General features: G+C 47.6%; 1 protein-coding gene across 2 annotated transcripts in view; it reads left to right on the top strand.

Moving 5' to 3' along the window:
• Positions 1 to 19290, top strand: part of LOC138293005 (tetratricopeptide repeat protein 39A-like) — a 237501-nt gene that overhangs the window by 84580 nt on the left and 133631 nt on the right. For both annotated transcript variants that reach the window (XM_069231963.1, XM_069231962.1), the window contains exons 3-5: positions 5392 to 5523; positions 6428 to 6501; positions 7442 to 7509. In XM_069231963.1, the coding sequence (XP_069088064.1) occupies positions 5392 to 5523; positions 6428 to 6501; positions 7442 to 7509 (274 nt within the window). The remainder of the gene's footprint in view (positions 1 to 5391; positions 5524 to 6427; positions 6502 to 7441; positions 7510 to 19290) is intronic.

Here is a 19290-nt window from a genome sequence, read left to right as displayed (position 1 = left end):
AAAAGCTCCTTTTCAAATCCGATGCAAATGCTTTCAAGATCAAATACCCCCCCCCCCCCCAAATCTTTCTAAACATGCAGTGAAAAGCTTGAAACACAGGACCTTGAGAGACTTCCCAGAAACTGTCTTTGCAGACCTATACCACTGCAAACGCAAAGGCTCTCTTAAATCTGACCTCCTCCTCTTCACACACAACACTGACCTATGGATTAGATCCTTATGTAGTTTTCTCCCATCCTCTTCTCTATATTACATTCCCTTTGGATGCAAACTTTAATGTTGCTTCCCCTTTGGCCTCTTGGGCAACCTTTCTTGTCCATTTACAACAATGGGAAGATCATGTTCCAAGTCAAGGACACAATCCTCTACACAATTGACTTAATTTATCTCACCCTCAGGCTCTCCTATGATCCTCCACTATCACCCTCTGTCAATCCACAGCTCCCCCCCACTGCCCCCCCCCTATGGTTCACCCTTCACAACTTCTCTGACCTCGGACTCTCCTACAATCCTCAATGCTCCCCAGAACCTATAGCTCACCTCCAAGTCCAGACCTTGAACATCCCTCCCGCAAACCATCGCCATACCATTCCTCTCCAACCTTCCACAAACCATTATCTCTCAATCCAGCGGCTGTCGCCACTCCTTTTTCATCCCTACAGTTAGCCCATATGTTCCCTCCCTTCCTTTATCGCGTCCTGCCCCTACATCTCCAACCACCAGACACCTGCAACCAGCACCCCCCACTGCACCTCACCCCCTCAAAGTCCATTCCTGACAGTTCACCCCAGTCCTCCCACAATTACTGAACACAACTGGCCTCTTCTCAACAGGCTCCTTTCCTCGTTCTCACACCGCTCTCAAAGAATGGACATCCTCAATTCTACTATGTTCCAGCTCAGTGACTCTCTGTCTTCCCATCACTCCTATCCTCAACACCCCCTTCGGACCCTCCCACCAAACCTCTCCAGCATACCGAGAGACAGCTGCCTACCTAGACCCAAACTGAGACAGCCTCCCCTTCTCCATCTCCTAAAGAGTTACGCAGCTTCTAATTCCGCTACCCCTTCATCCGGTTTGGCCGCTAACACCTCCACTTTTCTTCCCATAGAAGGCTGGCAGATTTCCACTATTGTCCATAACTGCATTAAAACTCCCACACACAGCACACCTCGTTACTTGATACGAATCCCATCTACCCTCCTGAATCAGCCAAGTCAGAAAGGCAACAGTTTCTCCCTAAACTGCATGCTGTACAATTGCTGATCTACAATCATTGTCTTCAGTTATCAGAGTCAATCTTGACCCATAATCTTGACATCCTGATCCCCACGGAAACATTACTCAATGTCTCATCTAACCACGCTCTTGACCTTCTTCTTCCTCCCAACTACTCCATTTAGTGCCACAACTGGAAAGATGGACCTGGCGGAGGTCTTGCATTAATTCATTGAAACTTTCAGATGCCGAACCCTCCCAACGACTCAGTCCACTACCTCCAACCTCGGATTGAATTTGATATACTATCCACCGGGTCAAAACAACACCTTCTTCGAGGAATGCTTAGATTTCTTCACCTCTCAACTTATCAGCTCTGACAACAATATCTTCTTTGGTGACTTCAACCGCAAGTGGTGAGACATGGGCAACAGTTATGCAGAGACTTTTACCTCCTTTCTCAAAGCCAACGATCTTCAACAACACTGCCATAAATCTACTCATCACAAAGTTGCCATTCTGGATCTGATAATCTCCAATTCCCCCTGCCTAAAGCATATGACCCCATTCCAGTCGGCTGGCCTGATCACATGCAGATCCCATTCTCTGTAACCGGCTCTTACACCAATACAAATGGGCAACCCAAGGAAGAGAAAATATGGTTTGCGAGACACATCCAACCTTGACACAGAAGCCATGGCCTTTCCCACCCTAATTACAATCACACCTCATCTTGACATCAACGATGCTACCCGTAAGCTCAACTCCTGTATGGAATCCCTTATTGACAAATGTGCACCACTGAAGTGCAACTTTTCCGGACCAAAACCTTGTAGGGACTGGTTCTCTAATGAGCTTTATGAAGAACAAAAGCTTATCAGAAAATATGAGAAGGGACGGAGAACAGCACCATCTTTCCTGAGTAGGACTGAGCTTCGTAAAGCAAGAAAACAATGCAAAGATAAAATACAAAATCCTCAGAGCTGTGGAAAGCAATATAATTATGGTCCTCTTTCTTTCCAATCCCCGAGTAGGACCTACAATGAACAGCTTTCAAAGTAAAACCCTCAAACCATCATGAGACGCTATACCAAGCTCTATCAACAAAGCTCTTGCCTCACAGCTACTCCCCATATGGACCTCCTTGGTCAATTCCTCCTTCAATCAGGGCCTTTTCCCTGAATGACTAAAAATGGGTCCAATCACTCCGCTCTCAAAAAAAACCAAAAAAACTCTCAATCCAGATAACCTGAACAACTACAGCCCAGTCCCCACGCTCCCTTTTTTAAGCAAAGTCCTCAAAAGCTGCCTAGCATCTCAACTGGCACACACAACCAAACAAACAACCTCCTAGACACTCTCCAATCAGGTTTCTATCAGGGTTATAGTACAGAAAGTGCTATCCTCCAAATAGTAGATGACTCCCTTAGAATCCTCAAACCTGGCAGCTACTGCCTCCTGGTCCTCCTGGATTTATCCGCGGCATTTGACACTGCCAACCATCAAGACCTACTTTGTATTCTTGAACTATCATGGGATGTGGGATGGGATGTGGATGCTCAGTCCTCAACTGGTTTTTCTCTTATCTATCCAACTGTTCCCAAATTGTGAAAATGGGCAACTCATCCTCAAAACCAGTTAGCATTCACCAAGGTATCCCCCAAGGCGTGATCCTTTCACCAACCCTCTTCAAACTCTACCTAGAACCACTATGTGTGATTCTCAGAACCACTATGTGGGATTCTCTTCGACATCTAGGCCAAATATACCCAAATATACTTGAAAATCCCTGCTTTCAAATACACTCTTAAAGATTCAACACTGGATGTCCAACCACCATTTGAACGCAGCCCAACTAAAACAGAATTTCTTTTGATCTCACCTCCGAAAGCAAAAATGGATGGCCAACTTTCCCACCTTCATAGCCTGCCCCGCCATTGTCCAGAGTGCCAGATCACTCTGCATCAACCTGGACAGTCATCTCAATCTTCACAACCATACAGCAGCCATGGCCAAAAGCGCACAACACCAACTTAGGCAACTTTGGAGAATCAGACAACTGATTCCGGAACAACAGTCTCTCGTTCTCTCTATACTAGACTATGCAAAGTTCACCTTGGCCCACTGAGAGCAACACTTCATACTGCAGCACGCTTCGAGGCCTCAAGAAATTTGACCACATTTTTCCTGCCCTGCTAACCCTCCAATGGCTCTCCCTTGAAGTGTGGGCCCAATTCAAAATCAACTGCATCACCCACAGAGTGCTGCACTTCTCCTCACCCTCCTATCTAAACGAGAAACTGAAAATCTCTGAAACATATAGAGGTTCCAGAACTGAAAATCTCTGAAACATATAGAGGTTCCAGAAATGCCCAATCCCTGCTCCTGCTTTCCCCCCCCACCCCCCATCCCCCCCCCCACCCACCCATCCTCAGGCGAGAACAATACATGAATCGGTCCTTCTCCGGCAGCAATTTTGAACTCTGCTTTCCTCACTATGTCTAACCACTTGCCTAGCAACCTTCAAAAAAGGACCTCAAGCTCCTCGTATTAGATAGACATCTTGGTTAATTCTCTTATTTACCTTCTCCATTGCACCCTGATCTGCCTTTAACTGTTCATGTCCTCTGCCCTATTGTTGTAACTGTCTCTTGTGGTCATTCTTGTATACATACACTGACGTAAACGTCAGAGTTCAACTGATATTAATGTAACCCTTTGTAACCCTGTATTCGGTATGTTGTAAAGCGCTCTGATGCCTTCGGCGCTTGGCTACGCTATATAAAATTGCAAAAATAAACAAGAAATGAGGCAGCTGTGGATAACATCCTACCTCTGTGGAATTTTACATCACATGTTGATGCATATTTTAAAAATGTTATTTCAAAGCGTGGGGGGGGCAGTTCTGCCCTTGTTCAGTGGCACTAAAGCTTTTGCAGCTGCACTTCGTACAGAATGTGTACTGTGTGAAAGAAGCTTGCATCGCTGCTACCTGCACTGCATATGAACTTGCACTAATCTTCGTTTGCCTGTCTGAGGAAGGGACGCTACTCCTGCTGCTCCCTGTGCTTTTAAATCGTGAAGAAACGTTGCACTCCTGCAGTCTGTGCTGCACCTGTTCTGTGTGTGATGGAAGATTGCCACGCTGCAGTCTGGACTGTTACATTTATGTATGCGAGGGACGCTTGATCCGTTCCTTTTCTGCTTCCGGTTCATGTTTGTGAGGGACGTATACACTCCTGCTATGTTGTAATTATTATGTGTGTGAGGGAAGCTTGTGCTGCTAACAGTGTACCTGTAGTGAGTGTACGGTGCACTACAGCTGTACCTTTCATTGTGTGAGGTAAGCTTGGGATCAGTGAGGGCGGGGCCTTCCCGGATGTGGGCAGCTCCTGGATCAGAAGGCCTGCCAGCGGCAGCAGCTGACACATGGGCACGCGCGCCTGCTCCAGCCTTGAGGCAAGACCTCGCTACCTGAAGATTTTGTCTGTCGGAGGCCACGTCTTCCTCCTCGATGCCAGTGCGGCCTTGCTCCGTTTACTCCGAATTGATCTGTACGTTGTACACATTAGGATCACGGATTCCAGCCATGTTGAGAGGCTTCATGTCAAAGGCACTGCGTCATTGATTTTGTCTGTTTTTATGACCGGGCAGACACCTGTCTGGCTAAACTCTGGCTTTCGTTGCAGGCGAGTTTATCTTGTGTGGCACAGCCCAGTGTCCATGGATCATGGTAAAAGAACCTGCCTGCTGAAAAGTGCTAATCTGAGTTGAACCACTCCTGTTGGCTTAACTCCCTCCTCCATGTCCCCAAATTCTTCAGTAGACTTCTGCAGGCATTGTACTAGGCTCAGATGGCCACCATGTGCGCCAAGGTTGTTTGTGGCACAGCTTGATTGGGCAATATGTGTCAGGCTACAAGGGTAAAACAATACCACGCTTGTGGAGACCGTGGGACCCTACACTCCTTTTTGGGTGGTCTGGTTTCCTGAGTGGTTTTCCTCTAGTGGTGGCTTGGGTCTTAGAAAGCACTAGAGGACTGGTCCTTAGGATTTGAACTTGTGAGGTCCTGTCCAGCTTGTGATTTGTTGTCCCCTTGTTGCAATAGTATCTTGTAGCCACCTCTCCTGTGCACATTTTGCCATTTTGTTCCTTTTTGCTTTCCTTCTCCAGGGCCAAGGAGAGCATGTACCACGCCCTTGTCTATGCGTCCATCTTGGAAATGCGGGCCATGATGACCTTCGAGCATGAGGACATTCTGCACGCCTGTCAGACCATGAAAGAAGCACAGGAGGTTTGCCAAAGGTAAGATCCATACTAAAGACCCTTTAGCACTAATCCACCACTGCCATCATCTCCCATGACCCACCTCTCAATTTTGTTCCTGCATTACGGCTTGGTAGCATTTATACTGCGCTCTGGGCTTTTTGTAGGCAACATCTTTCCCTGGAATGATGTCACAGACTCATGTCTCCTTCATAGAATGTTATCACCTGCTGATGACTGTTCCTACAGTGATGTCTCTCCTCAAGTGACATCATGGGTGTATCAGTCCTAAAGTGATGCTATAGACTCACGTCCACATCATGGAATGATGTTACATGCTGAGGTTTGGTTCCTACAGTGATGTATGGCACAAGATGCGACTGGTACCTGCTGTGATGTAATGTAGGATGTCAGACGTAGGTCTGGTCCCTGAAGCAAGTTTGCAATCTGATGACATATGTCTGAATGTGACATCACTAAATAAAAAACAAAATGACGGACTTTACTCCACAAACCCACCGCCATCTCCCGAAAGGCACTGTCAAAACATCTTTTGATAATTGAAAGAAAAACGTCTTCCTTGGCAGCATGTAAGTTAAGAAGTAGTTCAAAAATTTACCCAGCCCTTTTAGAGCGAAATCGATCCAAGTGAAGAACATTTTTAAACTAAACGTACGCTTGCTCTGTCCTGCGAAGTGCACACCATTGTGCTAACATCTGATAGATTATATTGGGCTCCTGGTTTCGCCCTAGGGTAGGCCTTGGGTCTCTTGGTCAGACCGGTCAGCTTTCCTGCCTGTTGAGGTGCCCAGCATCTCTAAAGCAAGAGAGAGCGGCTCATCGTCAATATACTAGACCCCTCCAGAGTCACACAGAGCCCCTTCTTAATTTCTAATAATCAAACGTATGACTTTGCTTCGTTTTCTGTCTCATTTCGGCACAGATTCCGAAAGAAGACGACGATGGTGTCCTTTTCCAGTCTTGTTCATAAACAGAACGGCGAGTCTTTCACGGAAGGTGAGTTTGAAGTCTAGCGGTTCCTAATGTATGCGAAGTCCGAATGTGATTCTCAGGCAGCTTTTAGACTCCTTGGTGCGCAAACGGTCCCTGGGCTCTCACCATGTCCCTACGCTTAGTAAAAAAAAATCCCAGACGCTGGATCATTAGGTTCAAAGCGCTATAATCAGTTTATAACCCAGCAGCACATTTCAGATAATTAATGACCAAGCAATAGACTTTTGACTGAAAGTTGTTTCTTGGCAATTGGGGATAGCCACCTGGTACAGGGAGACCATTGGTGTTGCACCAGACAGCCGTCCCTGTGGCTTTAGAGTGGTATCTGTGGTCTAGTTGAGCTTCGTCTTCTTGTGCGGCACATTAAGCCAGTGTTTTGTAGGTATAATTGTTCAACGGTCTCGGTGCAAGGATGAGCAAAGGATGAGTAATTTCCACCCAGATCTTCAGTGAATGGCGTTTTCTGTGGGTTATAGTTGCATAGCAAAGTTACAATGCCTCCTAATGCCAAAGAAAGTGGGCCCCAAACACCTGCGGTTGGGTTGGGGAAGTTGAACCTAAACTAGGTAAGTCAGCAACTTTGACCAAAGAAACTTGTGCTGTGAGCTCCTCCTGTGCCCTGGTGCCACTGCACTCGCTGCACCAATGAAAGCTATGCTTCTGTTACTAGAACTCTCCGGACCAAAGCATCGGAGGAGTTTGGTGCTGAGCCCCAAGGCTTGTCCCACTACAGCCATTGACATCTCCGGAGAGTTAGCCTGAGGGCCAAAGTGTGAGTCTTGAGGGTCTGTTGAGTTTCAGAGTGAAAATTGTGACAGCTGAAATATTCTATACGGGGGGGGCTTCGGGGAGCACTGAGGTCAGAGCCTAGGGAGGGAAAGGATGTGGGTGCAAGCAGTGTCCCTCAAACCCTGCTAACTGCAGAGTATCTTCTTGTTTTCAGAAGAGATCCACGCCGAGGTGTGCTACGCAGAGTGCTTGTTGCAGAGAGCCGCCCTGACCTTCCTACAGGTAACTGGATCAGGGAAAGTCCTGGTGAATGGGGAGCAGGTGGTGTTTGGAGAGGTAAAATGTATTGCCTCCTACCCAAGGAGGACTGTTGGTGTGGGGCTATGGAAGGCTTTCTGATTGGTTCCCATGACAGGCTGAACACGTAAACCCCATGGGAGGACGCAAGAGTGTCTGGAGGGCGGTAGGCACATCCCCTAGTGACAGGATGGTGCAGCCAGTGGAAATGCAGAGCTTAATTTGAGCTGGTGGTTGCCGTTGGGGGCCACCGGCACTAATTTTTCCTTAACAGGCATTAGAGCAAAAAACACACAAAGGGGAAATGCGGAGGAAGAGAAAAAAATCATAAAGGGAGAAAGCAGAGACCTGCAAGAGTGAGATGAAGGGGAAGGGAGTATCCGAAAGTAGATTAAAGAGGCATGAGGTGGACTGAATTCGGCTAAGTGCTTCAGAGCACAGCTTCGTGTACTAGCACTCATTGTTTTACAAATGAAGCACTGTATTAAATATCCTGACTCCTCATACTACTTTAATGTCTGACATTGAGGGCGCAGGAGAGGCACAGGGTTTGAGAGTGGCATGTTAGGGCAGATCAGCAGATAGGTGAATAAATCATAGTCTTGGCAGGGGACGCTGGAATTATATGCAGAGCCCCACCTTCTTGAGGGGCAGTGTCATACCAGCATCTGTTGTAGCAGGCTAGGTTCGGAGCTCTCTCGGCCTCATGTGCTCACATTGTGTACCTTTCAGAGTACAAAAGGTTGTTTTATCAACAGCAGCCTATATGTTTCATTCTTACATCGTGCCTTTCTCTGCACCAGTGATGGAAAGGTGCAGTATAAGCAACTGCAAACACAATAGATAGATACAGTGATCAGAGCTGGTTTTAGCGTTGGTGGAGACCGGTGTAGCAATCCTTATTGGTGCTTCCCCCTCCCCCCGTGACCTTCTCCGCAGAGTCCTTCACTAATACCCTCCAGTGGTCCCCTTCATCTCTCCATAGTCCTCCTTGCATGTATTTCATTTCTTTGATAGCTCTACTCGTTCCAATGTAGGGTGTCAGAGCATAAACTGAGTCAATATATCATACAAGTGTGCAAATGAATGTATAGGAATTGTTACATAAGGCAATGTGGACTACAAGGTGTGGGAGTCAAGTCATCTATACTGGTAGGCATTATATTTCAAAAGTGCTTGGCCTAAATAATAAATAAATCCAGGATTTGTAAAGTGCAGCAAATCATCTGTGAGGGTCTCAAGGCCTAAATTGTGGGCACCTGGAGATTAAGTGATTTGGCCAGAATCACAGGACGTTGAGCCACCAACGCTGAGACTCGAATGTGGTCCCCTCAGTTCCAAAGTCAGCAGCTGAGGCCGTTACACCAACGCCACATCCTCTCCCTCGCCTGTCCTGGAGAAACACAAACTCAAGAACTTACGACATACAAGTACACAATGATCTCTGACACATAAGCAATGACCCACTGATGTATCAACATAAACTACAATTCTGTGATCTGAAAGTTACTCGTGCTTTGCATCAGTCACATTAACCTGCTGCACTACTTTATGGTGAGTCAAAACTACAATTAGAGAAAATTCAGATCCCTCAAGCAGATATTCATCATAAGGGCATACAATGAACTCTGCAGCAGGTGCATTTAACCCCATAAGATATTTCAAAATGCAGCACCCCTCAGAGCTCGGCACCCAGTGCAGTGGCCCAGCTCACACTGCCCTAAAGCCAGGACTAACAATAATTGATTCATAAATCTGTTGGGAAACCAGTCAAACTACCATGATTCCATTAAGGTATGCTCCTAGGGGTATACTCCTTCTGATCAACAGATAAAACATTAAGGGGGTTATTACAACTTTGGAGGAGGTGGTAATCCGTCCCAAAAGTGATGGTAAAGTGACGGATATACCACCAGCCGTATTACGAGTTCCATAGGATATAATGGACTCGTAATACGGCTGGTGGTATATCCGTCACTTTACCGTCACTTTTGGGACGGATTAACACCTCCTCCAAAGTTGTAATAACCCCCAAAGTGTATGTTTCTTTTTAAGTTTCGCCTAGATGGCACATGTCCTGCTTCTGTAAGACATTTTGTTTACATACAGTTAGCTGACCATTTGTTAGCTTTAGCGTCGTTCTAATTCTTTTTGTTCCCATTTGTCTTGGCATGCAGGCGTCATATCTATCTTCTTCTTCTGTTTGGCCCTCCCATTAAGCATGGACTCAAGTACTTGTGTCCTTCCACTACTCCCATTTTGGAGCTACTTTCTTTGGGTTAATAAATCACTCCATATGAATGCTTGTTTTCAGTCCATCTCCTAAGCCCATGTTGCTTCTTTTTCCTCCCACACCCTTGAACTTGAATGAATTTAAATGTATAAAGCGTGGTAAGTCACAAGGCAACCAAACATGAGAACCAGAAGAGTGACGAGAAGAGATGAAAGGAAGGAACAAAGCATACCATTACAGTTGAGAAAAATCCACGTTCTTAGTTGTTTACAAAAAACTACATAATAATCCAGACTCGCAATATGGGTAGGCAGTGAGTTCCAAAGTTTAGCCACTGCCACTGAAAAAGCATAGCCACCCCATCTGTCCTTAGGAAAACTGGGAACATTTACCTTCCTCCTAGATGAAGATCTTGGCTGTTTCTTAGGGGTGCACCACTCAAAAGCAGTTCTCAGGGGCATAGGTCCCTGAAGATGGAGTGCCATATAGACCATGCACAATGCTTTAAAAGTCACTCGCCTCCTAAGGTAGCCAATAAAGGGAATGCAAGGCATCCTTAACTAAGTGGTGTTTGGGGACACCCAGTACTAGGGAGGACCTGGTCTGGTAGTTTCAGCTGGACTGTTCCCACGGGGAGGATGGGCAAGACTGATTTGCACATGGCGGGGTCCAAACTGGGGTGGCATTGTGAGCAAAGGAACCATGGATTTAACCCAGATCTGTGACTGTTTGTGTTTGAAAAGTTTCAGCACTCCTTCCATCATCCTTTTGTCCTGCTGACATCCAGTACCAACCAGGCTGTCGCATTTTGGATAATCCATAGTTTACTGAGTGAGGACTTGTTGGTATTTAAATATAGTACATTACATTAGTCCAGACGTGTTGTAATAAGCGCTATCATCACTGCAATTCTGAGTTCAGCTGGAATGAACGGGAAGATCTTGTTCAAAATCATGATAATGAAGACACAGGAGCTCACCGTCCTATTGAACTGAGCATCAATAAATATGTGTAATCAAAAATCACCTCTAGAGCTTTTGCAGCATCTTCTGGGGTGGGTAAAGGGCCATATGTCTCTGGCCACCAACACTCAGACTACTTTGAGGTTTGTATCCCAAAGACAAAATATCGGTCTTTTTAGCATTGTTTCAGCCAATTCGCCTTCATCCAGCAGCAAATTTCTGTCATACAAGACTTGAACTTGTCTGCCACCAGTAACATATGAGAAATAGAGACAATTATTTAGGTGTCCTTCTCATCGGACAACACCTGGAAACCAAAGGATTGCACCAATTTTGCCATGATGGCCACATAAAGATTAAACAATGTGGTACTTATGGATGATCCCTGTGGAACTCCACATGCAAGCTGAAAAGGTTCTGCCCTATAGTCCCCACAGCTGACTGTTTGGGTCCTATTCCTCAGAAAGGACCCCAGAAGGTCCAAGGCCGTATCCCTTAACACCACTTGATGTAGTCTTTGCACCAATCGGAATGGAGATATTGTATCAAAATCAGCTGACAGATCCAATATTACCAGGATGGCCTCAGTTCCCTGATCCACCTGGCAGCGAATGGAATCTGTTGCGGCAACCAATGCCGATTACGTGCTGTGGCCACTTCTGAACCCATTCTGAGATGAGCCCAGAAAATCTTGTGCAATTATATACTTGGTGAAACCTTGATTAATTAATTTCTCAGGGTTTTGCTGGTGCAGGGAAAAGGGAGATAGGCTGATGTTTTTTAAGGTCCCCATGCCCAACAGGTTAAGTGTAGGAAAGCACCCTTTTTGGCATGTTAGCCCACACTTTTTGCCTGGTATCTGATGTGATTTTGTTTGAAAGTGCACTGGGTCCCTGCTAACCAGGTCCTCGGTGCCAGAGCTCTTTCCCAAAACTGCACAGTTGTTCTTCACAATTGGCACACTCTTTAGCACCCTCTGTAAGTCCCTGGTAAGTGGTACCCCTGGTACCTAGGGTACTAATGAAGGTCCCTGAGGACTGCAGCCCTGGTTGTACGACCCCCAAGAACCCTTCATCCAACCTACACAGTGCTGCCATTGCAGACTGCATGCGTTGGTGCAGGTAAAATTGAAAACATGACGTGTCACACACCCCAGGGTGCCAGGTCCCCTACCACTGCATGTGCCGGGTGTAAGTCACCTGTAACACAGGGTGCATCAGGGCACATGTGAGGGCATATATTCATGAGCAAATATTATGGTCACTATGAGTTTTGTAGCTACATGATGGCTTCTCTGAACCCAGGGATGTTTGGTATCAAACATCTCAGATTAATAAACCCTCACTGATTCCAGTTAGGGATTTATTAATAAATGCTCGCATAGGGCAACTTAGAGGTGCCTCTTGAAAACCTACCAGCTACTAGTGTGGTGACTGACTAGTCCTGATCAGTTCAGCCACCTTAGACACGTTTCTGGCCTCCCAAGGTGAGAGCCAGCACACTCTAGGGCCAGAAACAAAAGCCTGCACTGGGCAGGGGTCTTAGCACATCACCAAGGCAAGATGGACATTCCAGGGCTAGATGCTGCAAAGGCCTAGCCAGCTTTGTGATGTGACCCCGGTCTCTCCAGATGGCAGAGATTACCAACTCCCCTCTCTTGACCCCACTTTCAGCGGAAGAACAGGCAGAAAAAGTAGGCAGATTAGGAGGTGTGCCCACTTCATGCCAGTCCCACCTCTAAGGTGGATGAGCTGAAGTGGATACCACTTTTTCAATGCCTCCATCTTTGTTTGGAAGGAATTAGGCCACTAGGGTTAGGATTATGCCCACTTCCTGGCTGAAGTGGTCATAGAAAGAGTGTAGTCACTCTAAACACTCTAAAGGTGGTCTACCATTGGCGACCACCCGGCACTCCCTGCAGTGCCCCTAAATAGAGTATTTAAGTGGCACCTATGAACTCTAGAACTCAGATCCTGACGACCGAAGAAGAAAAGGACAAAGAAGAGACACACCAGCAGAAGAGGAGAAGACGGAGCAGCTGATCTAGTACCAACCCTGTCGGCCTGTCTACACTCCTCAACGGATTCTGCACCAAAAGACGCCACGTCTTGCAGCTGATTCTCCAGAAACCTGGCAGGACTCTCCAACCTGCTTCAAAGAAAAGACGCTGCAGCCTCCAGAGCTACAAAGACCCGATGCTTGAAGTCACCATTGCACCCGCCGTCACCAACCCGAGTGACAGTGGAACTGTGGTGTCAGCAAGGTCCCCTAGCTGTCTGGAGTCCAAGTCCATCTTAGTTTCAGCCCTCTTGGACTCCCTGGAGTCACCTGCAGCCTCTGCAAGCAGGCCCCCCCTCTCCTGCTGCTACAACAGTGAGAGAACCCTGCACCTAAAGCAACTACTGTACCGGTTGCCGCCGGCCCGAGTTGAAGTGGAGCCCTGATGTCAACAGTGTCCCCCGGCTCCCCTGAGCTCGAGTCCCCTGTGGTTCCCCCCCTTCTTGTAGGAGGCTGGCCTTGTTTGTGTTGGGTACCTATGGTAATTACACCTTATACCAGATGCAGTTATCCCTTATTAGTGAAATGTAGGTTGTGTCTAGAAGCCAGGCTCTCTAGAGGTAGCTGTGGATGAGCAGCCAAGGCTTATCTAGGTGACATGCAAAACTCATGCAATACCAACGTAGCCACACAGAACTCACACACATGAAAGATAATACCCAGTGTTACAAAAATAAAGATACTTTATTTTGGTGATACAAATACCAAAAATACCATATAGACTATGCTTCCTTAGGAAGTAAGTAATGCACAAATTATATACACTAGTATGCAAAAATAGGCATAAAACGGTTAGAAAACAGTGGAATTAGTGAAAAATCACAATAGTTAGAAATGGGCCTGGGGGAGTACAAACCATATATTAAGAAAGTGAAATGCAAAAGTCGGTCCCCCACCTAGGCATTGTAGTGTGTAGAGAGGAGCTGGGAGTACTAGAAAAACCGAAAGGTAAGTACTAGAACCCACCCCAGCGCCCAGGAAAGTAGGAGTAGAACACAGTAACTTTCCTAGAACACACACAGAAACGTAAAGAGGATTATGCAAGAACCAGAAGAGACTGCAAGACACCTTCAGTGGATTCCTCAACCTGAGGACCTGTGGAAGAAGGGGACCAAGTCCAAGAAGCACAGAAGAGTCCATAGAGAACAGGAGCCCCTGCTAACCCGGATGAAGGTGCAAAAGAACCACTGGCGAAGAAGAACAGTCAGTACTGCACCCAAGAAGACAGATTCGGGTTCCTGGTTGATGCAAGTGATGTCCCACGCCGGATGGAGAATTGCAGTCAGGGTTTGCGTCGCTGGAGTCCACCAACAAGCCTTGGCACACGCAAAACCTCTGGTTAGCAGAAAATGGCGCTGCCCGGGACCAGGAAGGACCAGGTGGACTCTACCCAGGAGGGTGAGTCGAAGGGGGCTCTCAGCAACTCAGAGTGCCCACAGAAGACCAGGCAGCACGCACAGGAGTCCCACAGCACGGGGACAAGGAAGGTGCAAATGGAGGCCCACGCAGCACTTCAACAAAGGCTCCCACGCCGCTGGAGAACTACTCAGGAAGCTATGCGTCACAGGATAGGGTGTTGAGGGCCGGTGCTACAAGATGCACAAAGAACTTCTTGGAAGGATGCCAGCAAGCCTTGGCAGCTGCAAAACACACGTTGCACGGGGGTACTGTCTTTCGTGGGGAGGCAAGGCTCTTACCTCCACCAAAGATGGACAGTTGGACATGAGGAACATCGGGCCCATGTCAGTCCACCATCTGTGATGGACTCAGCTCAGCAGGAGAGGGGATCCACGCAGACGGTCATTGTTTCAGTCGGTGCCTGCTGAAGCAGGGGAGTGACCCCTTTACCCCATGGGAAATTCCTTCGCTCTTCTGGTGCAGGCTGAAGACAGGCTGTCCTCCGAGGATGCACGACCGGGAAACAGTTGCAGTTGCTGGCAGGAGCTGGAGACACAATGTTGCAGAAGGCATCTTGCTTCTTTGTTGCAGTTTGTAGAGTTCCTGGAGAGTCCAGATGTAGTTTCTTCAGTGAGAAGTCGAGGTGGAGGATGCAGAGGATTCCTGCTGGATTCTTGCAGTCCAAATCTGAGGAACCAACCAAAGGGAGACCCTAAATAGCCCTGAAAGGGGGATTGGTCACCTAACCAGGTAAGCACCTATCAGGGGAGGGCTCTGACGTCACCTACTGGCACTGGCCACTCGGATGCTCCCAGAGTTCCCTGCCAACCTTGAATTCAAGATGGCAAAACCCAGGGACCCTCTTGAGGAGCTCTGAGCACCACCCCTGAGTTGGTGATGGACAGGGGAGTGGTCACTCCCATTTCCTATGTCCAGTTTCGCACCAGAGCAGGGACTGGGGGTCCTTCAACCCGGTGTAGGCTGTATTATGCAAGGAGGGAATCATATGTGCCCTTCAAAACATTTCCAAAGGCCTGGGGAGGCTACCCTTCTCAAGCCTGTAACACCTATTTCCAAAGGGAAAGGGTGCAACACCCCTGTCCCAAAATAAATCCTTTGTTCTGCCTTCCTGGGCTTTAGCCGCTCAAGCAACTGGAGGGAAGGCACCTGTCTGAAAGGTGGCAGCGGCTGGCTCTGCCTGGAAAACCTCATAAGGCTGAAATGGCAATACCGGGGTTCCTCTAAGGAGCACCCAGAGTTCATGGAATCATACAACCAGTGCTTGCAAAAGCCTTGGGGTATGATTCCAACATGTTTGATACCAAACATGCATATTTTCCGAGTTACTATTATGTAGCTGGACATAGGTAGTGAGTGACCTATGTCCAGTACACACGTAAAATGGCGTCCCTGCACTCACGAAGTCTGGGAAAATGGTCCTGGAGGTCTTGGAGGTACTTCTGCTAGTGCAAGGGTGCCGTCATACACAGGTACTTTGCACCCTGCCCTCAGGGCTGGAGGGCCTGCAATAGGGGTGACTCGTATGTTACCTGGTGCAGTGTAAATGACAGTGAAAGGGTGCTCACACCTTTTCACGCAGGCTGCAATGGCAGTCCTGCAGAAGCCTTTGCATGGGCTCCCTATGGGTGGCAAAAGAAGTGCTGCAACCCATAGTTATCCCCTGGAACCCTAATGCCCTGGGTACCTAGGTACTATACACAAGGACTTATAAGGGGGCACCAGTATGCCAGTTGTGGATGAAATACTGTGTTAACAGTATCCAACAAACATTTTGAAGGGAGAGAGTATAACTACTGGGGTCTTGATTAGCTGGATCCCAGTAGAAACAGTCAAGCACACTGATATCAGGCAGAGAATGGGGGTAACCATGCCAAGAAAGAGGGTACTTTCCTACACTCCTGGACTCGTTGACGATGACTGCAGCCTCAGACCACAGGTCCCCCCTAGCCCACCCCCTTCCCAGTACCCCCCCCACAAAGGCGAGTGCTCCAGGACAAGGAAACCTGACGCCAAAGGACACCCCTGCATCCGTCGACCCTGGGCCTTGGAGAAGAAGATCAAGAGCGCGCCTACGTCCACGAGTACCCTATGTTTGTGACCTGCCTGCTGGTTGCCCCCAACTGGCCCCCCAGCCAGGGCCTGCAATGTATTGCAATCACCATTGAAATACATTGGGCAACCGACGAGTACTGCACCTCTGCACCCGGCCGTCCCAGTGCTACCCAGAGTGACCTGTTGGTGTGGTCCTGACCCTTGCCCAGTACTTACCTTAAGCCTAGAAGGTTGGTCCTATGAGTCATCAATAAGGACTTGTTTGCTGACTGTTTTCCTCCCTTAAGTTAACATTGAAGAACTCTGAAATTGCACGGTGGCGATTTTTTTAAAACTAAAAAGTATTTGTTTGAATACCTACTTACAGTATAATGAATTTCTTGGGTTTAAAGTATGTATAAAAAGAAGTGTTATTTTTCTAAATTGGTCTCTGATTAATTCTTTGAGTATGTGTCTTATTTATTGCCGCTGTGAGTACAACAAATGAGCACTACCCTCTGATAAGCTTAACTGCTTGCCCACGCTACCACAAAATAGAGCATTATTCCTATCTACTTTGGCCTCTGGAAACCAATTGGGGATCTTCTTGACTCCCTGCATGGTGTACTTTTAGTGCACCATAGAGAGAACCAGCTTCCTACAGTAAGCAAATCACCTCATCTAAAACCGCGCTATTGTGGCACAGAATATGCATATACTTGTACTGTAAAGTGAGACTGTTATTTTGCATGCCTTCCAATTAAAGAACAATGAAATATTTCTTGTCCCCAAAATATAATTTACTGTGTAAAACATTGTTTCTGCTAAATTCTTCTACTTTGTCCAAAATACAGTGCTCACCAGTGCAGTGCTTCTGTGAAACATTGACAAAACTAATGAGAGTGGCTTGTCTTCAGAGATTAAGGAACCCGTAGAACTTGAGCTGAGGCTCAGACACAGGCCTTTGCCTGCATTCTTCTAGACAAATGCACTCTGTTGCTGCACTCTATGCCACTCTTCTCTTATGCCCCTCCACTCTGCCATTGCACTCTTCTCCGCACCACTGCACTGTACACCACTGCACTCTATGCCACTGTACTCTATTCTGTTCCACCACCCTACTTTCTGCACCACTCTGCTCTACATGACTACACTGTACTCTGCACCACTGCACTCTACACCACTCCCCTCTATGCCACTCTACTCTGCACCACTGCACTCCACACCCCTCCACTTTACTCCACACCCCTCCACTTTACTCCACTCTATTCTCTACTTTGCACCACTCTACTCTGCCCCACTCAACTCCACCCAATGCCACTGCACTCTACACCACTCTGCTGTACTCTGCACCACTGCACTCTATGCCACTGTACTCTACTCTGCACCAGTTTACTATACACCACTTCACTCTAGGGCAGTGCACTCTAGACCACTGTGCTCTACTCTGCACCCCTCCACTCTTCTCTTCTGCACTCTTCTCTCTGTTGTATCACTGCACTCTATGCCAGTCTTCTCTACTCTTTGCCACTCCACTCTGTGGCTGCTGTACTCTTCACCACTCTATTCTGCACCATTCTACTCTACACCTGAGCACTCTGTGCCACTGTGCTCAACATTTTACTCTGTGCCACTGCATTCTCCTTCACTCTGCTCTATGCCACTCGACTCTACTCTGCAATACTCCACCCAACGCTTCTGTACTCTGCACCACTTTACTCCACTGCAGTCTACGCAACTCTACTCTGCACCACTCTACTCTATGCCATTGCACTCTATGCCGGACCACTCTACTCTATTCTACTCCACTGTGTGCCAATCTACACCACTCCACTTCTTGCCACTCCATTCTACACCGCTACATTCCACTCCACACAATGCTACTCTACGCCACTGTGTACTCTACTTGTGCACCACTGCGCGTTACGCCACTGTGCTCTACATCACTCCACTCTGCACCACTGTGCCCTTTGCCACTGCAATCTATGCCACTCTGCTTTGAACCACTCCACTCTGCCACTGCACTTTACGCAAACTCTACTTTGCTTCACTGCACTTTATGCCACTCCACTGTACACCACTCAACTCTACATCACTCCTCTGTATCCTGCACTCTACGCCACTGCACTCTGCACCCTTTCACTCTATGCCACTGTACTCTACTCTGCACCATACATTCTATGCTACTCTGAGCCATTCCACACCACTGCAGTCTACACCACACTACTCGGCATCACTCAAATGTCACTCAACTGTCACTCTACTTCTCTCGTCTCTACACCTCTCCATAATACTGCGCTCTGCCACTCCAAACTACGACACTCTAGGCCAATGCACTCTACCCCACTGCACTCTACTCTACACCGCTCCACTGTACACCACTGGACTGTACTCCACTCTACTTGACACTGCACCACTGCAATCTATCACCGCACTCTACTTCACTCTTGTCTACTCTTCCCCTTTCTACTCTTTGCCACTGCACTCTGACCACTGTACTCTGCATCACTCCACTGTATACTGTTGCATTCTGCACCACCCTACACTATACTCTGCAGCACTCCTCTGTATGCTACTTCATTCCACGCCACTCTGCACCATTCCACGCTATGCCACTGCAGTCTACACTACTCTACACCACTCAACTCTATTTAAGCCTTTCAAATCTATGCCACTTGTCTCTATGCCACTCCACCCTAGACCACTGCACTCTACGCCACTCTGCCATACTCTGCACCACTGCACTCTATGCCACTACACAGTCCACCACTGCACTCTAGGCTACTGCCCTCTATTCCACTCTCCTCTACACCACTCCACTCTACTGTACTCTGCACTCTATGCTACTCTACTCTGTGCCATTGTACTCTACACATTTTAACTCTATTCTGCACCACTCCACTCTATTCTACTGCCTTCTACACCACTCTGCACCACTCCACTCCATGCCACTGCAATCTACCCCACTCTACACCACTTAAATCTGTGCCACTCAACTCTATTGCCACTCAACTCTACACTACTGCATTCTATGCCAGTCAACATTACGCCACTGTACTTTTC

Source organism: Pleurodeles waltl, chromosome 4_2 (assembly GCF_031143425.1).
Source record: "Pleurodeles waltl isolate 20211129_DDA chromosome 4_2, aPleWal1.hap1.20221129, whole genome shotgun sequence".
Lineage (NCBI taxonomy): Eukaryota > Metazoa > Chordata > Amphibia > Caudata > Salamandridae > Pleurodeles > Pleurodeles waltl.
This window is presented reverse-complemented; position numbering and strand designations above follow the sequence as displayed.